Below are 26,267 nucleotides of genomic sequence, written 5' to 3'. Positions count from 1 at the left end.
ATACATTGAACAATTAAACATTTTTAAAACAAACCGTATGCTTAATATTGAGTTGAGCGTTTTCACATTCATTTTATTCCTCAGCTCGGTTTTAATAACGTTCATTTGACTGAACACACGTTCAACCGCCGCATTTGACCACGGTAACGAAAGGATTTTTACTGCAAATAATGCAATTTCTTCGAAGGATTTGTTTTGGCCCGCATCTTTATAATTTAATACTTCAGCCCAAAACTGAATAGTATTCCTTGTATTTTCCCATGGAATTAGGTGAATTTTCTCAAATTGGCACATAATTTTATCTATTTCTTCACACTGAAGATATAATATCTTCTGTATTTTTGGTTGTTCGCAGTACATTTTCAACCGAAAAAACTTGCAATTTATTTAATACCTCATAGTTACGCTCTTAAAATAACCAAAACGCGTTCAAAAAGAAATATCAATTATAAAAAACAATGTTTTGGGAGCAAATTTTTTTCAGGCTAAAATAAGCATTTTGAAATAGAAAATAAGCTAGATTTCAGGCTATAAGCATTTTCAGAAATTTTCAAGCAATTGAGGTTTGAAATATGCTAGATCTAGCTTGAAATAAGCTAAAATGGCAACACTGGTCCGTGTTGCGCGCGGTTGCACCCCGTTCGGGTGGATGGAAAAATAAACTTTTGACTCGCGCTTGTTGTTACAAAAAAAAAAAAAAAAAAAAATGTAAAGGAGGAAAACAAAAAACACAAAAACAAAAATCAGCAAATAAGTAATTTCTTTGAAACACGCGAAATATGTAAAAAGAAAAACTGTGTTAATCAATGCATGGCGAAAATTGAAAGTAAAGTTCATTCAAAGATTTTACTTTTTTTTCCTCGTTGATTGTTTGCTAAAAATTGAATGGATTCGGAAGAACGTAAACAAACGTGAAAAATCGTCGGGCGGTGGGAGGTTTGCCTAAAGAGGCGGGCAAAGAGATTTGAAATGGTGGTGCGTCGGAACGACAAGAGAGAGTATAGTAATAGCAAAAAAAAAAATTTCTTTGGATGCTGATGGACCAAACCAAACCCACCTGACTAAAATTTTACTTCTTTTGGTGGTTGTGCGAGTATGTCTATGTGTAGCGGAGTGTGTGTGTGTGTGGTGGTTGCTGCTCTTCTTCATCTTATCCTACTTCTTCATCTTTCTTTGCCTGCTGCCGTTCTTGCTGTTGTTTTTTTTTTTTTTTTTTATTTATGTATAGACACGAAAGCGTAGATACATATACATACATATACATATATGTATATTCAAATTAGAAAACTGAAAATAGCTCGGGGCATAGGAAAAGTGAAACAAATAAAATTCTATAAATTTCGGAATTTTACTAAACTTTCTATTCATTTAACAAGGACTTGTTTTGTGTGTTGTTATTCTGATTTTGTTTCCTTTATTTTGTTTGCAATTTCATTTTATCGATCGAAATTGAATCCCATGCCATTCCAGGCAACTTAATCCATCAGAGCGGGATTAAGGTTACGTGTGAGCGCGCTACATTGCGATGCCCACGCATCAGCAGCAACAACGGTGGCCGGTCAACGTCGTGTCATCTAGCCACCCCTAAACACAGTCCAAATCCCCCAACCCTCCTCCCCGCCCACGCCACACCGGTAAATGGCCGATAGATGGCAAAAGCAGCAGCCGCGTGAAAGTTCATAACGGCGCCACGCTCATCAAGCTTATTAAATGCAGTCAACAACAGCAGCAGAGCAGAGCAGAGCAGCCACCCAACAACAACAATACACACATTTATAGTGAAACTTTAGACAACGGTACAGCCAGCCAGCCAGCTATCTCTCTCTCTCTCTCTCTCTCTCTCTCTTTCCACTCCACCCTCACCAAAATGTTCCGAAACAATAAGTTTTATTTAAATTTGAAAATATTAGTAAATCTATTTAATATTGTATAGAAAAAGTGGAGTGCAAAATTTCTAAGAAAGCTTTACAAATTGAAAGAGCAAACAGAATTTAAATTTAGAATGACGAAATCTATGAATTCAATGCAATTAAAGAAACCATAATACCAACTATAGATCGAATAGTCAAGTAGTTTTGCTTTAGAGGAAAAGACCTCTCTACATATATACAAACATATGTATATATATATATATGTATAAGTAGCTATCATTTATGAGAACATTAACTTAAAAATCTAATTTGACTTCAAATAGTCTCGTTTCGTTTGAAATGTGCGGGGGCAAAAAAACACCAAAGGGCTGGGCGAATGTTGGTCATGCCAAAGTTTGTATACTCTAAGCTAACCAAAGAAAAACACGGCAACGATCTGGATGGTTTGTAAACAGAATCCTGTCAACATGATCAGCATTAACTGAATTAGAAGTCATTAGATATAGACTTTCTGTTTGCTTAAGTTATTTTCACTAAATGTATACCAAATATAATAATTTTTACTAAGGTACACAATAGAAGAACTAGAACTACTCTAACTGATCAAACTCAATGCAATACTTTGATTTTAACCGGATCCACAGAGGGATCTCCGAAAAATAGATTACTCATATTGTCTCACAAAACTAAATATACCCTTTGATTTTGCAAGTGTATCAAGCAAAATAAAAAAAAAAAACCAAAGCTGTATCTCAGAACGACTTCCATTTCACTTTCTCGACCTACTTTAACAAGCCAACAACAACCGAAAAAACAAGTTTACCTTTACCCGTCTACTGCTGCTCTGCTCAGTCCGCAATATTTCCTCTCGGAAGTTTTTTTTAACGTTTTTCTTTTGTTTAAGTGAACCAAAAGCAAATTGTGTTAATATGAAGATGAGTTTGTGAAAAAATAAAACAAAAACAAAGCAAAGAAAAAGAAAAAAACAGGCAAGCAACTTTTATCAACCGCATCGACAGCCGGATAGCTAGTTACCTGCATTACCTGTTCCCCCATTCCCCAGCAACGTGAGGCGAGGGCAAAGAATCAATCGTGCAGCGGCGCCTGACTGCAGCCAGCGTCGGTGTGGCGCTGGCAACAAATTGCGGTAAGAAATGAGAAACTTCAGATTTAGTGCCATATTTAAGTTATTGGAAAATACATAAAATCTACTTTTCTCTGGTGTCAAAGAAAACTTTAACTTTAAAAAATTAAACATTAAAAATCAGTAGTCAGTCAACAAATTAATAGAATTAGCTGGGCATTTTGGCCCAAAAAGAAAACACAGGAAATCGAACAAAAAAGGATTAACTGATTGAGATGTTAATGTAAATTGGTAATTTTTGTAACACATCTCTCTGATTCGGCTGAAAATGCAAAAAATTATACAATAATGGTAATATGTACATATATACAAGCCAGCTGGGTTATATTTTTCGACATCCGCAAATAAATTTCCAAAGAAAGAAACAAACTGCTAAAAATAGATAAAATTGCTAAAAAGCCCCATGGTGACTTTAAAAAAAGGACACAACTCCGTTAGAAAAAACACAATGTGTTGGTCAATGGTGGAGTTCAGCCAAAAGAGAAGGGCAGGGATTGTGGGGTAAGCCGGAGGATGCAGTGTCCTAGTGTTTCTCCTTTCTTTTTGTTTTTTGTCAACTTCCGTTGTAATGTAACATGGCCCAACACACAATTTCGAGGGTTAGTTATTTTTGGGAACGACTACGGAGGCGACAAAGGGGTTGTGACAAGGAGGACGAACAGTGGCTCCAGTGCTTGCTAGAGAATGTCTTATGGGCCATGGCTGTTTTATATATTCCACTCCAGAAAGGCTACAGAGATACAGAGACAGGAAGAGAAATCACGAGAGAGAGAGAGAGCCAAAAACTAAAGCGCAGGAGCGGACTTTGACTTGTCACAGAATAAACATAGCTAGGTAAGACCCTAAAATTTCTTAGGTGAGAATGAACACTTTTCTTTCATGCAATGTTAGATTTTAGAAAAATATCCTCACAAAAGAATGATTTTTTAACGCTTTAACTGAACTCGGTAATCGACCGGGAAACCCCGATTTTCCATTCTAATGGAATAATTGAGAATCAGTCGACTTTGTATTAAGTAAAGGCTTTGCATCGTGGATTTCATTTAAAGAGATTTATCCCCGATTTAAGTCGTTTTATTGTCGTCTTAAGATACCTTTTAGATCATTCATCGATCTTGAGATGTTCAACAAAATCATCGATAAGTTGTCAAGTTCTTTGACTGATTCCGCTTCTGTTTGGGCTTGTCTCTTTCACTGTCTGTTTGACACACAACCCAAAAAAAAAAACGAAAAACAAAAACACAATCGACTATGGCGAGACGATGATTTTGCTTTTTACAAAATTTTCCAAGGATATACACATACTTCTGAATGTGTGTATGTGTATACTTATACACACTTGTGCGTCTTACACATTTACATTATACCCATAGAAATGTCTGAGCTGTTAGGCGACAAAGTGCTTACCCCATCCCCAATCTCCGGCCCGTCCGTACGGCGCCTGCTATTTCCGTTGGGCAACCTGTGGCGAATTTTTTTTTGTTTAGAGGATTTTCCTTGTCCCATTGTAATACACAAATTAAAAGATCCCGTTGCTCAACTGATTATTCTCATTCTCTTTACATTAGAAAACAGTTTCAATTCCCAGATGTCTATTGCTGGCCCCCGCCTCCCAATCCCCTGGGGCGTACCTTCTTGGTATCTTTTTGTTATCTTATCTCTAAAATTTTATAAAGTTTGATTGATAAATATCTGATATACTACATAATGCATGCAAGAGCTTAACGATCCATCAGACATTCTGTCTGGCGTAAATAATCGTTGAATTATCGAGTCAAGTACATATCTCCATTTTAAGATATACTAAATTCTGATAATTGTTTGAAATTAGTTGGAAAGTGACCAAAATATTTTGGTGAAAGTCTCAAAAATCCCATAAAAAGTATTTTGGAGCTCTATATGATCTAATAGCCTGGAAAAATTCTGTATAAAAACCTCGATCTTGATTAGGAATATACATAAACCCAGTAGTTCGATGCTGATCGTGGTTTCCTTTGATTTAACGTCGAGACTGACTATTATTAGGTGCAGGGTATCTACTGTACCCTACAATTTGTTTACTTAACTTTTTTCATGTACACAGAGAAGATTTTCGTGTCTAGGAAGAGAGGAGTCATTCAATTAGATAACTCTTTGCCTCATTGTTTGAAGCTAAAAATAAAAGCAAAGAAAAAAAAAAAAGGAAAAGCTAACAACAAAGGTAGAGGCAACATTTTTCTGCAGCAATTTAGACGTATTTCCTGTCGGTATTAGCAAACAGGCAAACAAACAAACAAAAAATTAGATAAAACACACACAGAGAAAACGATGCCCCATCCCCACTTGCAGCAGTTGCCCTCCTCTCGGATTTTCACAAAGCCATGTGAAAAGAATACCCTGAATTTGCAGCATAGCTTAAAATGTCAAATCGTTAGATACATATGGTCATATGAGGGGCATATGATCGCTCCTGGATATATATACATTCCTATTAACAGCTCGATCTTTTTAGCGTTTTCTACTGATGTTCAGCCGCCTTGTTATATACAATAGTTTTTTCTATATCTCCCTCTCTCGCTGTCTCTTTCTTGTCCGTCTCATAAAATGGTTTTTAACATAGTACACATACAAATACCCTGCCTTATTAAGAATACATTGAACTCATCAAACTGTTTGAGTAACGAATATATAAATACAATATTCAGCTAATAGGACAATGGTGAGCGTAGAAAAGGGGCCCAAGAAAGCCTTACTAAATCCCAGGAGAAGGCTACTACATAAAAAATCAGTTTTAAATTAATATAAAACTAATTAGCGAAAAATCCAACAAAGTATTTAGTAGATTTTTTAGAGTATTTACAACTAATCCTTATTATTTGATCGATTAATGAAAATGATTACATTTTGATTTGAAACAATTCTAGGCCAAATCTCAACTAAATTTTCGCCCAAGGGGAACAATCGATCCTATAATTTGTTTCGTCATTGGAAGAACTGAAACTGGAACCCTTCGCTTTTTAAGGGTATTTGATAAGGCTATACTTTGCTATTGAAATTTGTTTGTATTTTTTTTTATTCTATTTTATTCTTTTTGTTGAATACTTTCCTGTCGCAACTTTTTCCTTTTTGCCTACTCAACTGACTCTATCTCTTCTTTTCTCTCATTCTCTCTTTTTGTTATTCGCTATTTCTGTTTGGCATGGCCTTTTAGTTGATTTCCGGCCTCTCCAATTGTATGTTTGTGTGTGTGTGTGTGTGTGCATGACGATGTGACATTGCTTTTATAGTGGGGTCCAACTTTATTCCTCTCAATGACCCCCCCGTGCCACATTCACAGGATATGTGCTCTGTCAACTTTGTTACGTTTTTTTTTTTGTGTTTTCTCCTCTTTTTTGATGTGCAAATCAATCCGCAGTATACATGAACTATATATACGCACATAAGTACATATAGCCCAATACATATATGTATAAATCAATTTGATGTCATGGCATCTCTCTAATTCCATCAAAAGGGGCTTTCAAGATATAAAAATTTATTAAAATTCTTAAAGAATCGTATGATTCGCTTTTGCTTAGCTGTATCTCTTTAAACACTAACTAAATCCTTTGTACCCACAATAACAACAGCTCTTTAGTTAAATGTTGGTAAAGAATTCGAAGATAAGGAATTTTTTTTGGCAAATCTATGGCGACATATGTATGTTATAGAAATTTGGCTGACAATAAGAATTGGTTTTATCTTAAAGTAACTGATAGAAGCACCTTAGAACCGTTTGCTGTGTAAAACCCTGTGTGTTGACCTTTAACAAGTTGTCTCTAGCCTCTGGAACGTAATCCCTTAATTTGTATGATGCCTCGTGTTTCGTATAACATGGATTCGCTTAACTTGTTGTGTTCTAGGTACATAACCTCCGTATTAGGCAAGGTCCAATGCCTTGAATTATTTCATTTGCTGCACTTAAAAACATCGAAAAAGTAAATTAAATAAAGTTCGTTAGGGTTCGAATATTGTTTAGAAAAGGTTAACTACATGTACATACACATTCTAAAAATTGGGAAATTCAAAAGTTTTTGGCATTAGACATGGGATTAAGTGTCGTCTCTTTAACTATTGGGTTAAAATGAGGGTAACAAACATTGTATTTGGCTTTTTTGAGGGTTGTTTCTTTTGGGGAGGCCTAACTCATTTAGCGCCTTGTTGTTGCCGCCTATTTTTCGCCTACACGCCTCGGAAAAAGCGCAGGCAGGCTCTCTACTACTTGTATGCAAATGTACTTGGCTGTTCTCGTGTTGTTGGTGGGGTCGCCAAAGTGTCGGCATTTTGCTGGCATTTAGGTTGATGTTTTTTAATTGCTAGCACTGAGAGAAAGAGCGAGATAGAGGGAGAGAGACCGCGAACCATGTCACGCAATTCCAAAAAAAAAAAAAACTATGTACATACACAGTGGCGGATTTAACCAAGGCCTAGGGTAGACTGAAGTAGCAAAAGTTATGTGCAAAAAACACAAAGAAGGCAACAGCAAAGCCAAAAGTAAAGTGAAAGATATGAAAGATACGTACTATATTAACGAGAAAACCTACAAGTTCCACAGTGCGTATACGTATTGGTTTGGCTAAATAATGGAGGGAGGCAAAAAAGGTCGGCCAAGCCAGCCTGTAAAACCGCCTCTGTACATTTCTGCTTGCCCCAGCCGTCTAACAAACACAAACCGATGAAAACTGAGCGAGTAAAAGCGATTTTGGTTGGAATTCACAAATTTTCAACAAAATTTCCGTATATTAATAGAAATTTTCTCGGTGGGTTTACAAGGGGGAGGGGGGACTGACTGACTGTTTGTAATATTCTCAAATGTATATATCAATTTCTCTTTCTCGCTCTTATATATAAGATGTTCGTACCAATTCAGCATCCATTTGCTCCAACTCATGAGGTTCGGCACAACATTTCCATGACTCTTGTATGCCAAAACGAAATACTGTCTCATGGAAATAATTCTCACTTGGCAATATAAAGACAGTGGGGAAATCCAATTGATTAACCGAATCGGGAAACTTTTGCAATTGCAAACTAAAGCCGGAATATTGCCAATATCGGGTACATTGTTTACCCATTATCGGGTCATCGCCACGCATCTCTTTGGGAAAATCATTGGCAATCGAGAAACGTAAGCCGGGCTGATTGCTGTAGATTTCCATAAGACGACCCGATGGTGGATGCAAAAATCGGGCCACAAACTTCGTAACATTCGCATCGAACTCCTTGTCCATGGCATAGCAGACCTCGCAATGACGTGTTGGTTGAGTCGCCTGAGTCTCAAATCGTCGCACACGATCCCCTATCAAGACAGGCAAACGTATATCGTTGATGGTGTCATCGACTCGTTTAAATCTGCCAGTTGGCAACGATTCGGCATTAAGTTCGATTATATGATCTGCTTCCACAACCATTCGATGTTCGAAAATGCCTTCGGGACCTGCTTTATGGCCGGCCAAATTGAAGTATATGTGATTACTGATATTGACAGCTGTCGGACGATCTGTCCTCGCCTCGATACGAATATAGAAACGATTGTCATCGTCAATGGTATAGTGTATCAATACAGTCAACTTGCCCGGATAGCCCTCATGACCATGATCGGACATATGCCGAAGCGTTATGCCATCGGGACGTATTTGATCCAAATCCCATATGATGCTATCGAAACCAATAAAACCGCCATCGGTCTGATGTTTGTTATTTAAATTTTTCGTTACCGAAACTCGCTTCTCGTCCATTATAAACTCTGCGTTGGCCACCTGACCGCTGAGTCGTCCCAAGGTGCATCCAAATTGGGATTGACTATGCTGCAAATAGCCTGCCACATCATCGAATCCCAGGACAACATCCTCGACATTATGATAGGCGTCGGGCATATATATCGATTGTATGCTGGCACCCAATTGAATCACAGATATCGACAAACGATTCGTGTTCGATATCGTATATCGTCTTACTACCTGAGCCATATTCGTAAGCGGATTAATGGCAATTCCAAATATATCCTCAACAACCTTAGCCATTATGCTTCTTTTTTTTTTTTTGGGTGAAATTTTGAAAACTAAATAAAAGAAAAATATTGAGTAAATTTGACAACTGTCGAAAAGATAAACAATGGAAGAAAATTTTCCAAAAACACACACATTAAACTGCAAATGGAAGAAAACTGTTTGCTGATAGATCATAAATTCAAAAAATCAAACAAATAATGCATGTGGAATTTATTTATAGTCTTTGATTACACACATGCACAGGTTACTACTACATAGATTTGCGTATATTGAGTAAACTATAGAAATTAACATATGTAAATATATAAACAAAGAAACATTCAACTAATTTGACTTTTGGCTGCGTTATTGTATACCCTACATCGCGTATACGTAATATTCTACAATGAAATCCTTGCAAAGCTTTAAATTGGCGAAATCGAATGAATTTTTTGGCTTCTCAAATTAACAAAAGGCTCTTGAAGTATTCCCACGATCGTTTCCATTGGGGTATGTAGTTGTTCAACTTTAACAATTATGCTAACTTTTAGTTTATACAATGATTTTACATATTTTGTATGTGCTCATTTTGTGAGGGTATTTAAACACCTTAATTTGTAACCTCACTTCTACTTCCGCTGTCTCTTCCAATTCTCTGTCATTAGGTATAAACCTTTGTCCTAAACAAAAACTCATTTGCAATACCAAAAATACATTAAAATATTACAATTTAAATGAATTGTCAGCGTGATTTTTGTAAAATATCTGAAATTTATGTCATATTTCATTTTTGTATATATTTTTTTGGTTCACCTTCAATAGTCAGACCAAAAATGCGTTAAGTGAACACCACCACGCCTCTTTTTGAATGGCCGAGAAAGAGAGAGGGCAACTAAGGGCACGTGCAGGCAAACAATCCGAAAACCTTTCAAAGTCGAACAATTTCTTGCCTATCTAGACACTATCTAAAGCTTTCACCGCCCCTAAAATCATTTCTAAGCGGATGATAAAATCTACCCATAATTACTACGACTACTATTAAGCGATAATATTAAGATCGATAACCTCCTATACATATGTGTTAGCTTGGCTCAAAATTACTCTCTTAATTTAAAAACTACAATTCTGTTAAATTGCCCAATTTTTAAGTAATTATTATTAAGAGAAATTACAATCAAGAGCTAAAAGCTAGCGAGGGTACAAAAACTGCGGCATGGCCAAAGTTGGCCCGTTCCTCTCTCTCTCTCTCTCTCTCTCTCTCCACTTAGGTTATTGCTATTGCAATAATTATTCAATAGGAAAAGCCAAAAGAAAATTACAAGGTTCACCACTTACCACAGGGACGGAGAGAGACAGACACATATTTAATTGAATTTTGCTATCCATTCCTAACCGACCAACATGCGTGGCTTTTCACACCGCCTGTCACTCACGTGAAGAAGGTATACCACATAGATGTGGGTCGGGGAACGGGAAGGGTAGAGGGTCAATTGGCTGGTTGTGCGTTCTATCCATGCCATGGCTCATTGCCCACACGGCAAACAAATAAAATAGAAAAAAAAAAAAAAAAATGTGTAAATAAATGCAGAATCATTGCTCGTCAGCGTCGGCTAGCAAAATCAGAAAAAAAAAACAAAATTACAGTAAGTAAGTCAATCGAGGCCAATGCCAATGGCAATGCCAGTTTCAGTTTCAGTTCCAGTTCCAATTGCATTTGCTGCAGTCCTCCGTCTACCTCTTCATTTGTAACTTGGTCAGTGATTTTAAAAATATATTCAATCCGACAAAAAAAAATTACCAAATTTTAAAGTAAGTAAACATGTTGTCAATTTCTTTGTCTTTAATTTTCATGGCATTATGACTCAAGAGAGAGAGAGAGAGAGAGAGAGAGAGAGGGGAAAGAGGGACTAGCAGTGGTTCTTCATGATGACCAAGTAGTTTGTTTGATTTTATCGCCTGTTAACATAAGGTATAATTAGTTTCAAAGATATGACTATAAATATATGTGTCGAACCAGTCCAAACCCACTAAATGATAATGTTTTTACTGATAAAATTTAATTTGCCAAATCTGACTCGCATATTATTGATGGAGGGTTTGATAAGTGATTAGAGCCATTCAAAGTCTATAGCCCCAGAGGGCTCTACATATGTACATATATTAGCCAAAAAAAGATAATTGAATTGAATTTCATACCAAAATCAAGGGGAAATTAAGAAAAACTTCGCCTCTGACCAGTGGGGGATTCCTGGGAGACAATAAATGAGGGGGAAAATCTACACCTAGATATTTATATTTTCTTTAGTTTTAATGAAAACAATTAGTATAAATTCTATAACATTCAATAACAAAAAGCTATTTTTGTTTCAGTGTGCTTATAGATTATAATTCATTATCTTTATAGTTAGGTATACCGACTACACCTACATACATACATGCATATGTACATATGTATATGAATAGAATTAATAGCTAATTGTTAATCATAAATTAATACATCAAGGTTCATTTCGATTTCGGTTCAAGTTTGCTGGTTGTTTGTGCTGATTATGGATCAGAAATCAATATGTGCATCGGTTGAGGTATAATGCACCTGACCAAAGAGAGAGAACTAATAACTAAACTAATGATTTATTATTAATATCACATTCGTTTATATGTCTGTCTGTCTGTATGGCAAGTAACAGGGGGCGCTGCTAGAGGTTGGAAGAGCTTAAACCTATTCCGAGTTATCAGCCTACTTCGCAGTGCCGGATTAGCCATATAGCAGGCATATTTAATTAAGAAAAGACAGTGGCCAAAATATAGTCTGAAGAAAAAGGTTGATTAACCAAAAATGTAGGTATAATCAAAAATTCTAAGAAAATCTTTTTTGGCGCATCGTACTAGCTTAATCCGTCACTGCTAACTTGCAAGCAAGCTTTTCCTTAACTTTCTTCATTATACATACATATATACATATGTACATAATGGCAAATTTCTTTGTCGCCATATTAATACCCTATATTTGATGCAGGCATATTGAAAATATAGTATAGATTGAATGAGTCAGCTGGAGGAGTGACAAAATGTGACTAAATACGTTTTTTACCAAAAATGTTCAGAAATATGTTTGTATATGATAAAATTTCTATAGATATAACCACATGATGCATTGAAGGGGTAATCATAATGTAACAACTTTTGAAACATAAAATGAATAAGAATACATATATGTATAAACAATAATAATAATAAGTTGAAATAATTTTAGTAATTTAAATTTTTACAGGGTATAAGCAATTCAAAGGCCAATGTAATGGTATATCGAATATATACTTACATGGACATTAACTAGGGGTTTCTGTCTCTCTTAATTATATAATTCAGTATGGATGACCCAATTCAGTAATTCTCACTTATTGTGCGCTCTTTCTCTCTATCATTATCATTTCTTTTGACTTATTACAGATGCCTGGACTTGTGGTCTTCAGACGTCGCTGGTCTGTGGGCTCTGATGATCTTGTGGTTCCAGGGGCATTCCTCTTGACGATACATTTTGTATGGTTAGTAAATGATAATATAACTTTGTCTAAATGAATATTCTTTATACGTGTAATTTCTTGTTCCTTACAGTTTTGTGCTTGTTAGCGTCTCGTTGATTGTATTTGAATATAATACACGAATATTAAGTATAAAATTATTATTCTATCATCTTATAGGCTATTGGTTAATACTATTTTGTAAGTATATATTTACATATGTGTACAATTTATAATAATTATTTGCCATTTTCTTTTTGTTCCCTGTGACAGTTTCAATATGCGTAGAAATAGGAATATGTGTGATTTCGATGCGCGGCAGCATATTGGATGCCGAAGCTCGCACATCGATCAATATATGGATATACCTTAAGAGTTGTGAGTAACACACTCTCCATTGATCTTATCTATTGAGCACTATAATTGAATTTTCATCATTACAGTGGTGATATTATTTGATATTGGTTGGTTAGTGGCTGGTTCGGTATGGTTATCCCATTACTATATCGATGCCCCCATCGATGAGGCTAAAAAGTATATATAGGTGAGTGAAAACTTAAGAAATTGTCTTGGCTTAAAAGACTTGGTAAAAAGGATGAGTTGCAGAAATCTTTAACAATATTTTACGAATTTATTAAAGGAACTAGAAAAGTTTTAGTGAGTTTAGATATGTTTTTTTTTTTTTTTTTTTTTCAATGTTAACTCTATATATGTAGATACTGCAGTAAAAGTTTCAAGTTTCCAATGTTTTTTATTCAATTGTTAAATACTACTAACTAGTTGGATTTATTCATACTGTGTCTTTAAGTTGAATATAAATAAATTTAGTAAAAAAGAGTTGAGATATATGAGATAAGGTTTTGGTAATTGAATTTTATGAAATACTTTGTAGAGTTTTTATTAAACAATTTGTTGTATTCTTAGCCATCATCATTTGCAATTGGGCTTTGGTTTTAATAACATTGATTACCATCTGGTGCACCTTCGATGCCGCCGGTCGCTCCTGGGTGAAAATGAAGAAATATCAACGTTCCATGCGTGAGACTGAATCGCGTTTCAATTATAAGCGCAGCAATAGCATGAACCGCAATTGGCGGCAAAGGTGAGTAGATTCCTTCCCTCCTTGAAGAGAGTGAGAGACAGAATTCATTTTTCGTATTCATTTTTTTATACAGAAAAGTAATGCGCGCCTATCAAGACAGCTGGGATCATCGCTGTCGTTTGCTATTCTGTTGCATGGGCACATCGGAACGTAATCGTAACTCATTTACGGATATAGCACGTCTATTGAGCGATTTCTTTCGTGAATTGGATGTGGTGCCATCGGATGTGGTGGCGGGCCTTGTGCTATTGCGTAAATTTCAACGATTGGAGCGGGAGGCGATTGTGCGGCAACGCAAGAATGGAACATATGAGTTCCTTAGCGGTGTACCCATAACAGAGCGTACACAGTTCCTAGCACTGAATGATGCCAAAAACTATGATTTCTTTCAAACAGTCATCCATTATATGTATTTTGCCCAGGGCGCCTACGGTTGGCCCATGTATGTGATAATCAATCGCAGCAAAATGTGGCATTTGGTGCCCGAATTGAAGTGAGTATGAGAAAAACACATCTGTCCATTTGATTGCATTGCATTTTCGTTTTAGATGTTTTGGCTGCTGTTGTGGCAGCGGTGATGATACGGAAGTGATTCAAGATAATTGCTGCTATTGCAATTATGCGGCTCTAAAGAAAACTCTCCAGCTGGGTGACATTGATATCGTCTATGCCACATATCATGTGGATGTTGGTGAGACGCCGTTCTTTGTGGCCATTGATTATACACAAAAGGCCATTGTGATTAGTATACGTGGCACACTCAGCATGAAGGATATACTAACCGATCTGAATGCTGAGGGTGAAGTGCTGCCTTTGCAGCCGCCACGTGACGATTGGCTTGGCCATAAGGGTATGGTGCAAGCAGCTATCTATATACGCAATAAATTGCAAGAGGAGAATCTCATTGAGAGGGCATTGCAACGGAATGTGGAGAGGCAAACGCAAACGTTTGATTTGGTCCTGGTGGGGCATTCTCTAGGCGCTGGAACAGCGGCCATTTTGGCCATACTTCTAAAGCCAGAGCATCCAACGTTACAATGTTTTAGTTATTCGCCACCAGGAGGACTATTAAGGTAAACCAAGAGTTCATTTTGTGTGTTCGTGTATACTCATTCATATTTGTAGCATGCCAGCGGTGGAGTATTCCAAATCGTTTATTACATCTGTGGTCCTTGGCAAGGATGTGGTGCCACGCATTGGCTTGAATCAAATGGAGGCATTGCGTGCCGATCTCATCAATGCCATACAGCGTAGTGTCGATCCCAAGGTGATTGCCCTTTATATATGTATGTATCTTGGCAATTTTAATAACTATTCATTTGCTTTGTAGTGGAAAACAATTTCCTGTTCGGTCATCTGCTGTGGCTGTGGTCCAGAGCCCACCTCAGTGGTCAATATGTCCGGTCAAGATACCCACATTAATCAGTATCAAGAGGTGAGTCCCATGTTCACATAGAATGCTCATTTTTGAATGTTATTTGTTTTCCCCAGGAGCGCGGCACAGCCCGTTCGACTAGTGCCCATCCCACGGATAGCTCAATAGCTTTAACATTGCATCAGCCCTTATATCCGCCCGGACGCATTATACACATAGTGCGTCATCATCCCAAGCCAGATGAGTGAGTAATGGACCCTAATCACAAATTGAAAGTTCTTCTTATCATTTCATTTCGTTTTATGCCAAATAACAAACCCACACACAAAATACATGTATATATATATAAGTACATGATTAGGGGCCAGTTCAAAGAACAAATATGACTGAAAAATTTACAAATATTTATGAAAAAAAGTCAATGTTACTTGTTTTCGTTGATCAAGTGGTACTGAAAGATCATCGACCTCAAAAATTACAGCTATTGCAGCAAACTTCTTCCATAATTACTAGGTATTAGGTAGTTCATATGATAGATTTATACCAAGATCAAAATGTGTAGACACAAACAAACAAAAATGATTGACTCACATATTTATTTGTTCACTTTTTAACACAATTATCAGTTAAATGTAAAATCATTTTTGCAGTTGCAGGTGAATGATGCTGAGTGATGTATTCGAAATGACGTCTCAATGTGAGTCTAGGTCCGGGTTGGACAAGGCTAGTATAGTCGCCGCATAGGCGGATCTAGGTCTATGTAGATCTTGGTGGGAGAACTTTAACTCCTAAAGTATGCAGTTTAAGAATTTACCTTTTTGAATAATATCCAAGTAAACCATTTTTATAGACAAGAGACATACGAAAGCTTACTCATCCTTACTAACCTACTGCATACTTCAAGGGGCAGAGTTCCTCACATGCCCATTAAATGCCCCAGCCCTTTACTCACTTGAGCTAGAATCATGAGCCCCTACACAACCATTCAAAATGGTTGTAAAGTAAATTACATGAATTTAGGTTTGAATCGGACTACTACTACAATGACTACAATATATGTATGTATACGATTTGAATAGGAATAATTTGTTTTTGGGATATATTTTGATTTAAATTTGGTTTCTTGACTATATACACACATCTCGAAATTCAATTCTCCTTTTTTGCCGCCCTCCCCAATCCACTATAATAATCATTTCAATTTATGCATAATGATATAAATTAGATAATTTTCCTAACTTATTTTCAGGCAAAAATACGACAGTGGTTGGAGGTAGGCGACAAAGTACACACACATTGCACTTGCAAATAAGATACACGACAAAATCTATTGAAATTAGAGTGCCAGGAGATAAATTATTGATATCTCAAGCTCGTAGCAAGTTTTGAACAAGTTTTACACATAAACTATTGTATATGGATTTGCAAGGAAAATATCAAGAGTTTGATGAGATCTAAAATCAACTCGTTTATTGTTTTTCTCTCTCTCTCTCTCTCTCCTCTCTCTCTATTTCTCTCTTTTACACAACTTTGTATTGTTATTCAGTTTGTTATTATTTTATATAATATTTATTTAGTTTTTATTGTGTGTGCGTGTGTGTACATACTTAAAAGAACAAAAAAATATAACATTTTATAAAAATTAGTACAAATAGTTAATATAAGATATATCTATCTTAACTGAATTAAAACAAAAGTAGTGAACAATTTAAAATTGCATGAGATAAAGCATGTGTTAAACTATATCTACTTGTTCCCTTTCGTCCAAGCCCCTTTCTCTTGGTCTCGCCGCCTATCGCCCTCGCGCGCTCTTTCTCTCTCTGTCTTACTGTCACTCGTTACTTTTCCCTAGATTAGTGTCTCGTTGATTATAATGGACAGCGAGTAAATACATAAATTCGTCTATTTATATATTGATTTTTTTTTTTTAAAGTTGGTCTTTCATTTATTTTATTTTTTTTGGATTTTCGATCGATACCAAGCATGATCTTCTCTTAACTCTTCAAATAATATATGTTAGGACATACAAATTACATACATACATACATCTACAAATATCTTATAAGTATCTATCTATTTATATACATACATATATATTTATTAACACATACAACTTATGGATTTTACGAAAAGTACTGCAAAATCTCAATTGTCTTACAGAAATGTTCTCAAAAATCGTGAACCGGTCTATCAGGCAATATGGGCCGATTCCACAGATTTCGATGAAGTACTCATATCGCCTGTGATGCTACAGGATCATATGCCCGATAAGGTTCTTGCTGCACTCAAGAAGGTAATTTCGGAATTTGATGATGAACATGAACGTACATCCTCGGTGAATAGTTATTCCACAGCCAGTTGATCCCATGACCAAATAAGGAATTCATATATCGGATGATGCACCTTCCTGACATCTCGTCGTTTGAAAATTAAAATACTATATATACATACATATGTATATATATACTATATATAGAATATTGCACAAATTTTCTTTAATTAGATTATAATAATGTATATTTCATATATAGTATATTGACTAAGTATTAATATGTCTTCGTGGTCGTTGTCCTCTACGTTGTCGCAGAGCGTATAGATATGTATGCATACTAAATGTATCGTCCTGGACCCATAGACCCCATCCTTATATCTTACCACCTGACACAGAGATCGAGTAAAACGACAACCCCCCAATAACCCTTCCATTACCAGTGCAAAATCAACCTAAAAAAAAGGGTGCTTATCATTACTCTCACTCTCTATTGGATTTTTGATTCATTATTTAGCTTCCTTATAATTTTATTTTATTGTTTTGTACTTTTTATTATTATGTATGTATGTGAAGAGCCTTAATTTTTGATAACCGCTGATACTTAGCCAAAAACAAAAAAAAAACTATCAACAGTCAGTTCCATATAAGTGGACTTTAAACGGAATATCTTACGAATCGCTTGTATTTTTTATTAAGTTATTTGATTGTCTATCTATTTATTATTAGATAAGTTCATAAAATGTACTTTGTCTATCTCATTATATTATTGATTTGAAGGTTATTACCACAAAAAAAAAAAACAATAAACCACATGTTGTTTAAATAATTTTCATTTGTTATATTTTACTTTGCTCTTACCAAATTATTATAAATTTTTGTTATATTTTGTTGCCATTCTTAAAATCATCTATCAATTATATTACGTTTTTAAGGAAAGAGTCTCCTTTCTGCCGATTATAAGGAAATATTAAAATTATGTTTTATACCATGCATTGGTAGGCTAAAAAGGTCACCAAAGTAGTGCCAAAAAGTATGCTATATATTTTTAGTTAGCATAAACAGCCGAGTTTATGACCAGCTGTCCGATCCGTCTGTATCATGACCTAACTCTCGTGAACTATAAGAGCTGTAGACACCATATTGGGTACGTGAACTCCCAAAATATAGACGCTGATGAAGTTTTAATTTTAATAACCCCAACTCCGCAAGAATATCAAGAATATCAATATCTAATTCTATTTCTTCCTCTAACATGAGAGATATTTTTTAATGTTAAAATTAATTTTTGGTAAGTTCTTTTATTCTAAACAAAAATATTATTTTATTTTAATTTTGTCGCCTCATTGCCCAATCATTCATCTGCATAACAGAACTAGGCCAAATTGCATGGGAAAAGAGCTGCACCTGTCTGGGGAAAATAAGGATAAGAGGTAGTGGGCCTTTCATTTTTTTTTTAATGATAATGCAGAGAATCCTGTATATGTATATGTATGGGTATATGAAATTTAACGACAGCTTCGTCTGTGACTTCTCTCTCTGTCACATGCTGTCCCCACTTTCTATTTTCGCTCGCTAGCTCGTTCGCTCACACTCTCACTCACTATCTCTCTTTCTTTCTTTCTCCCTGTATATGTGTGTGTCGTGTGCAGGTCGTGTCTTGTAGAGATCGAACGGTAAAGGCATGTACAGCAACTACTAATCGTAAATGTAATGATTACAACACAATAGCTACTACTACTACAACAACAACAACTCTAACAACAACACAAAATACAGATACCAGGTACAGCCCGCCCGCCTATTAAAAATCAATTAAAAAGACTTTCCATTTTGCTCTCGTTCAAATTTTAAATTCCAATTCAAATTAAAAAAAAAAAAAAATAAAATGTCGAATCAAATTACAATTCTCTCTATCTCTCTCGCTCTATATATAAATATATAGATATATACATATATAAAACTCTCTCTCTCTATTTGTCTCTCTCTCTCTCTCTTTCTCTCTCCCCCTCGTATGATTTATGTGATTTTTGTTTTTGTCGCTCTTGTCTAAATGTAAACAAATTTTTTTGTACATGATGTATACTATGAACTAATTAATTAAGCAACTGTATCTAAAATTAAAAAAAAAAAAAATCACATAGACACCATACCATACCTAGCCTCACCCTCTCACCCCCTACCGCGCCCACGACAACCACCACACCCACTTCCACTCCCACAATCCTCTTAAAACCACTTTACTAACTACTAACTATTACTACAAAATGCTTTTTTGACGCAACTGTACTTTAAACGCTATGTCATTTACACTCGCTCTCTCTCAAAAATCACTCGCTGTCAAGTTTTCAACTTGTATATAATCGTTCGTACTTATCCAGAGCCATATAAAATATATCCTTAATACATACATACATACATACATACATATAAATATCTTCCACTATATATCTCGCTCTTGATTCACTCTCTCTCTCTATCTCTATGATGTGTATGTTCTACATTCTATTGGGGATGCAGATCAATAAAGAAAAATGTCCTATTAAAGGATCAACTAATCGATATACAGTTTATTGATAAATTGATATTTCTTCTGCATCCTTAGTAGCAAAACAAAATAAAAGTTCTCAATTTTTAAGCTAATACCATTATATGTATTCAATATCATTATCACATCAGATAGCATTTCCTCCATATATATAATGCGATTTTTCTCTGTCTCTCTCTCTCTCTCTCCCCTCTCTTTCCCTATATATTCATTTGCTGTTTACTGTTGCGTAGGTTGTAACGACGAGTGGTCCACGTAAACCCCAAAGGCAAACCTCCAATGCCTTCTCCACCACATCCAATGAACCACAGGAGCCAGAACGTTCAAGAGGCGGCAGTTTTTTAATGCCAGATGAACGTGCTCATCAATCCTTGCAGCAGCAACAAAGTTCCTATACGAATCTAAGCAATTGCATCCTGTTGACGCCGACAGCACAGCATAAGGTCTGTCTGGAGACATCCTTTACGAATGGTGCGACAACCACCGAACAGCATAGAATGTGCATTAGCCATGGCGGTGGCGGTAGTAAGTCCTCCTCATTGGCTGGAGGACGCAGTCAAGCACCGACGCCATATGACATATCAAGTGCTCTGGACGATAGCATCACTACCACTGTTACAGTCGCCATGCGTCAGAGTCCATCCATAATGAGTGAAACGGAAACGGCAGCCACAATGATATACCAGCAAAATCATGATCAGCAGCTGGAAGAGGGGGAGCTGATTGAAGAGGGGGTGGTGGAGAAAGTGATAGTACCTCGCTTCAAGGCGGTGGCCTTTGACATGGCATTAACTCCACCACCGCCGCCTGATCTGACGTTGCCTCTCTTTCGACAGCATTCGGAGCGTAAGCCACGCTCCTTGCCTCTCACCCAGATGCAGGTGGCATTGCGTAGAGCATCGGATGCAGCTGGTGTGGATTTGCTTCATGATGATTGGTATGGCCTGGCGCCATTGGCAAGCCCCGAGACTTTATCCGAAATCTCTAGTGTTTCCTCGCGCACAAGTGTCCCTATCAGTCTGGCCAATAGCATTGAAAGATTTCTACAAAATATGGGCGGTGCCGGCGGAGCTGCAGGTGCCCCCAAAGTGCCATTAGAGGATATTTTTGAATCGCAGTTGCACACACCCAAGGTGATGAGACGGGCACCGAAATTTAGTGAAAATCTTGCCAGCTGCGCCGATGACAGTCGCAATCTGGATCAGTATAAGCGTCTGGGACGTGTCTTTGTGACATTTCCACGTATTTTTCCGGATCATCAGCAGCAGCAACACCATCAGCGTCTGCATCAGCATCACAATAGTAGTCTGGACTCGAGCGATGATAGCTTCGAGTCTGCATCCGCCCATAGCCTGCAAAGGCTACAGCTTCCTGGTGGCGTTGGGGGTGCTGCCGCCGGCATAAGCTCCAAGTCAGCCGATCAGCTTGATGATCAGCATGAAAATTTAGCTCCACTACCGGCCAAAAAGTTAACCTTTAGTGATAGTGACATCTTGGCTGATGATCCCATTCAATTGTGTTCGACATCGGCTGGCCCCTTGGCTCCTGCAGCCGCTGCTACCTTGGGCTCCACTGATACCAGTTTCTATAGCGCCAATTCATCGCTAGAAAAATTTGCCACACCCAGACAACAGCCAGCACCTCTAAATCTGAATGGTGGCCATCATTTAGATGAAATTCTGATGCGTCCGGGAGTTCTTGAATCACATTTTCCTCTGATAAGTGGAGCCGGAGCCGGAGGAGTTGGAGTCGGTGTTGTCAGCAATGGCACCATGGAGACACCACCACCAGCCATAATAGCACCAGCTTCGCCCTCGCCACTCAATGGCAATGGCAAGCGACCCGACGTGGTTGGTGGCCGAGTCCGTAAGCGTCTATCATCCGAAGAGTTTGTCTTTCCGCGAGGTTCGGGCAGCGAGGATCTTGCCATGCCCATGTCCATATTAGTACAAATCGGTGAACTAGAACAAAATAATCATAAAAATAATTCGCCATCGCCATCGGTTGGACGCAGACGCAAAGGTTGCTGTGTCTATCCGGCTGGGAATAGTATACGTCTAGATGCCGCCGCTGCTGCCGCCGCCGCAGCAGCAGGAGCCACTTCATCATCATCAGCAGGATCCGTTTGCTCTCCCTTGTCCATTAGTAAATTCACCCGTACACGAGTGGCAGCCGGCAATGGCAGTGGCAGTGGCACAGGCACAGGCAGCGGAAATGCTGGCAAAACTTCCGCATCCGCCAATAATAACGAAAGTAATGTTTGAATAATTCTAAATGTAGTTGAATGCAGTACCTAAATAAAAAGAAAAAACACAAACAAACACATAGACACACACATACATGAAAATACATAAATTAAAAAATGAGAAAATAATATGTATATTCTATTGGAATACCTTCTTCCTACCCGTCCTTCTCCAACTCATCCCCCTTCAATCCAGCCACAAAGAAAACACAACAACAAAATACCTAAGGAACATTTAGCGTTAACACAAGGCGTTTAATATTTAATAAATGCAATATACATACATCATATTTATATATATATATATATATAAATACAAATACATACATATATATTTTTTGTGCAGCCAAAAACCAAATTGATATAATTCGAGAAAAACAAGCAAATGAGAAAGTTTTAATAAAATGTTTTAAAAAAAGACAAGAAAAAAAAATAATAACGGCTTGCTCTTTTGTTTGAAATTTCTTTGGCGTTGCCAGATGGAACAAAAATACGGTGGGGTGAGATCAACGTCGATTATCAAAATACAACTTTACGACAATTTTTGGCACCACAAAGACATTTAATGCGCTTCGACTGGGGTATATCCTGCACTTCAGTCCTTTGGATATAATCAAAACACAATTCCTCGCCAGCTTTTATGGAGCGCACGGTAAAGAAAACTAGACGAGGCAGGGCCAAATGTGAATGCTCAATCCAACATGGAAACACAGATATATTGGGATCACATGAATGGTTCAGATAACGCGCGATGTTGCCATAATTGGTGGCATCGATAGTATACTCCTCATCCTGGGTCAAATTGTAGTCAAGAGCAAACAGGTAAATGCAACTAGGATTCTCATATAACTTGCCCCGTTCGTCGGCCTCTTTGCTGGTTATAATCTCACCAATATATTCGCAAACAAATTCCCCTTTTGCCAAGGCACGGACAGTTCGTACACCCCAGCCACATCCATTGCTGGTCTTGAAGAGAACCAACTCCAGCCGCCGTCCATTCTGCACGACGCGATTGGGGCACGTCGAGTCACAGGAGCACAAACTGTTGCACTCAATGATGGGATTACCAGGTGTGAGGCGCAACCGCTTCGTTGCCTTGTTGTAGGCAAACAGTTCATTGGCCAAACGAGCACAACAGCGACTCAATGGACAACATAGTTTTCCATTTGTGATATTCGAACATTTGCAGGCCAGCAGACTTGCTCTTGGTTCGGGCACACCCGATCCCCAAATATTCTTCCTGCTGTAAACGTAATTCGCATCGATTCGTTCAAGATCCACATTATTCTCTACTTTGATACCAGGCGATGGCCTATCGGCATTACTAATAATCTTCTCAAACTGTGCCAATGTTTTCAACTGGCGGCGTCTTTGCAAATGCATGTCCCTCAGTTGCATCCAAAGTAGAGCTCTTTCGGTAATACGTGAACGATTTACTAAGCTCCGACTACCGGACGCCTCGTATTGGGCCAGTAAAATTAAGTCTATTTGCAGTTTTAATGGATCATAGCCATCAATCTGCATCATGGTGAAATTATCAGTCTTGGGTACATTTTTCAACTGTGCCTCCAGTTCCTTTGATAGGGGGATTATATATCGCTCATATAATTTTGATTTGTCTGCCACAAATTTAACCAGAGCCGCACAATTCACCAGATTATCATACGTTTCCCACGTATTGGTATCTTGGTCATAGCCCAACCATTTGACGCAAAAGAAGGGCTGGCAGTGAATCACTTCAACAGATTCAATGAACTCCACTGTATATTCGCCACTGGGTGGCCGCTGACCTCTGGCCATCATCATTGGATCCCTTTCCGTGTACTGAGTATGGCGACGCGGCAGTGGTTTGTCCCCAGTAGAAGATGCCACCACTACCTGGTACTGAGTAAAGCGGCGACGCCTTAAAGATTTGCGCAACGGTTGATTATCGTTCCGCATCAATGGAAGCGTGTCCTGCTGCGGTGGTGGCCCCTGAGATTCTGGTAGCTGCTGATCATCTGAAACGCTGTTATAGCCACTACTGCTGCCTAAGGAATTGCTCCTGCAGTCGCGTGTTGTTTCTGAATCGTCGAGATTTGTTGGCTGTTGTTTGCTCCTCTTCTGGGCCTTCGTCATAGTCCTTGGCTTCTTGATATCACTTTGTTGTATCAAGGGCAGAGATAATTTAATATTCCGATTTCTTAGTTTCATCACCCTAAACGTTGTATTCTTTTTGGGTACCTTTTCCAACGATATCAAATTGGATTTTGCTTGGCTAGCTTGCAAAGTCATGCTTCTTGTGTGGATTCGAAAATTAACCTGCGATTTACCAGTGGCCATGTTTTAAAAGTTTCTTTGTATCACACTTCTTAAAATACACAAAAAGCTGGGCGTTCTCTCTTTAAAGCCCACGTCGGCCGTAGCACAGGATATAACTAAAACCTTAATTTTTCATTTAAAACTTGCATTCCCGCTAAATGGTACATCATTAAAAATCTGTCAAAATATGTCAGTGTTGAAAATTGCAAGATTGGTAAAGCTCGTAGCCAGTGCTACCAAACAAATATAGATGGAAAATTCACGGTTTTTAAAACGTTTCTATTAAGCGACAAAAAAAAAAAAAAAGTAATATTAACAAGACATATTTGTAAAAGGTAAGGTTTTTGTTTTAAATTTAAAATTACGATTCTTACAAATTTTAAAGTAATATGTACAAGACAGATTTGTAAAAGGTAAAGTTTTTGTTTTAAATTTAAAATTACGATTCTTACAAATTTTAAAAAATTTATCGATATTTACCAATGAAGTAAACACAAATATCGATATCATGAAGTCTTAGCGATAGCGGAGTTCAGAACCGCAATCAGCTGTTTTAAGCGCAACAGTGTGCAAATAATTTGAGTACCACAACAATAGATTTTAATATTTTCTTAATAAAACAGTTGTCCAGTTACGCCCATACACACACACACGCACACTATGTCCTTGACCCATCTTAAAAATTTCTTACAAATTAGCAAAACAAATCACAGTTCTCGCCTCGTTCTGCTGCTTAGACACTATTCCTCAAATGGTGGGCAAGAATCTGCGGCTCCAGTTGAACTTCTTGGACCCGCCGATTATCAGATGCTTCTTACACCCGAAAATCGAGAACGCTGCTTGGAAAAGTTACGTAACTTGGCAGAATTCCCCCGGCCAAAGTCGATGACCAGCAATAAACATGAAAAGAAAATCGCATCAGTTTTAGTGGCCTTGTGCCAGGACAGAGATACGTAAGTTCCAAAGGTGAACAAACCACCCATACATACATATTGCACATATGTAGATGGAGGTTAATAATGATTTATCTTCTAATCTTCTTAGCAATCAGCTCTCTTTGTTATACACACGAAGATCACGTCACTTGCGTCGCCATGGCTATCAAATCTCATTTCCCGGCGGACAACTAGATGAACAGGACAGGAGTTTTGTGGACTGTGCGCTGCGAGAAACCGAAGAGGAAATCGGTTTGCCACGTCAACGCATTGAAGTGTGGGGCGAGGGTAAACAAATATTTTTACCCCGCACATCAGCTATTGTGCCGGTAGTGGGACATATACAGAACTTCCACATCTCGGAGCTGCATTTGAATCTGGATGAGGTGGAGGAGGCTTTCAGCATACCGCTGAACTCATTAATGGCCAGCACGGCGGCAAGACATACACAATTCCGTGCCGGCTATAGTGGGCCCGTCTTTTTGGTCGACAGCAATCGTATTTGGGGCATCACTGGCTATCTGACTCAAGTGTTTCTCCACTGCCTGTTGCCGAAAAATATGTTGCCCGTTTCCTTGAAGACAAACATTAAGTTTATACGTCCTTATAAATTGCCACCCAAACAGGCACATCCCCATCATCATCATGCAGATCCCAAAAACAGAGAGTAGAAGGATTTTACACTCAAAACTGACAACAAATTCAGGTCTATGTTGACTATTATAAAATGTAAATGAAATTATTGTGAATAAGTCAAAACTAGTTATTTTAATATTAGTCTACTACTGTAAGAAGACAATTGCTTCATGTGTTCAGAGTAATTTTTAAGCTTGTTGAATTGTTTTATATTAAAGACAAGAAGATTTTAATAAATTTGTATATAAAATAAATATGTTGATATGAGAAATATGATGCAATGTATGATATCGCTTAGTATGGGCGGGGTCA

General features: G+C 37.5%; 4 protein-coding genes across 7 annotated transcripts; 2 read left to right on the top strand and 2 right to left on the bottom strand.

The window, feature by feature from the left end:
• The first annotated feature begins 631 nt into the window (after positions 1-631).
• inaE (inactivation no afterpotential E) lies at positions 632-22,464 on the top strand. Of its 4 annotated transcripts, XM_068303891.1 has the most exons (15): positions 632-826; positions 2,776-3,018; positions 12,474-12,568; positions 12,639-12,745; positions 12,818-12,922; positions 12,988-13,078; positions 13,437-13,646; positions 13,720-14,139; positions 14,195-14,719; positions 14,772-14,913; positions 14,977-15,081; positions 15,138-15,265; positions 16,271-16,294; positions 17,182-17,314; positions 20,072-22,464. In XM_068303891.1, exons 3-15 carry the CDS (start codon positions 12,474-12,476, stop codon positions 22,100-22,102), a joined length of 4,116 nt encoding a protein of 1,371 aa, XP_068159992.1. In that variant the 5' UTR covers positions 632-826; positions 2,776-3,018; the 3' UTR covers positions 22,103-22,464. The 4 variants fall into 4 exon arrangements, with proteins under 4 accessions (XP_068159992.1, XP_068159990.1, XP_068159988.1 ...); XM_068303889.1 differs by lacking the exons at positions 632-826; positions 2,776-3,018; positions 12,474-12,568; ... (1 more) ...; positions 12,818-12,922; positions 12,988-13,078 and adding an exon at positions 18,943-18,966 and having other exon boundaries at positions 13,469-13,646; positions 20,072-22,461; XM_068303887.1 differs by lacking the exons at positions 632-826; positions 2,776-3,018; positions 12,474-12,568; ... (1 more) ...; positions 12,818-12,922; positions 12,988-13,078 and adding an exon at positions 18,943-18,972 and having other exon boundaries at positions 13,469-13,646; positions 20,072-22,461.
• LOC137586787 (galactose mutarotase) lies at positions 7,748-9,105 on the bottom strand. Its single transcript, XM_068302944.1, has one exon. It carries the CDS (start codon positions 9,054-9,056, stop codon positions 7,875-7,877), a length of 1,182 nt encoding a protein of 393 aa, XP_068159045.1. The 5' UTR covers positions 9,057-9,105; the 3' UTR covers positions 7,748-7,874.
• LOC137587467 (histone-lysine N-methyltransferase Su(var)3-9-like) lies at positions 22,451-24,705 on the bottom strand. The gene has a single exon (XM_068303894.1). The coding sequence runs from the start codon at positions 24,403-24,405 to the stop codon at positions 22,603-22,605; it is 1,803 nt and encodes a 600-aa protein (XP_068159995.1). The 5' UTR covers positions 24,406-24,705; the 3' UTR covers positions 22,451-22,602.
• Positions 24,706-24,921: 216 nt separating this feature from the next.
• On the top strand, positions 24,922-26,226 carry LOC137586773 (mitochondrial coenzyme A diphosphatase NUDT8). Its single transcript, XM_068302929.1, has 2 exons — positions 24,922-25,337; positions 25,429-26,226. Exons 1-2 carry the CDS (start codon positions 25,045-25,047, stop codon positions 25,988-25,990), a joined length of 855 nt encoding a protein of 284 aa, XP_068159030.1. The 5' UTR covers positions 24,922-25,044; the 3' UTR covers positions 25,991-26,226.
• Positions 26,227-26,267: the final 41 nt, after the last annotated feature.

The sequence above is a fragment of the Drosophila tropicalis genome, unplaced genomic scaffold (assembly GCF_018151085.1).
Source record: "Drosophila tropicalis isolate 14030-0801.00 unplaced genomic scaffold, ASM1815108v1 contig_158, whole genome shotgun sequence".
NCBI classification, from domain to species: domain Eukaryota; kingdom Metazoa; phylum Arthropoda; class Insecta; order Diptera; family Drosophilidae; genus Drosophila; species Drosophila tropicalis.
Note: the sequence above shows the minus strand (reverse complement) of the source record. Positions and strands in the feature narration are given on the sequence as shown.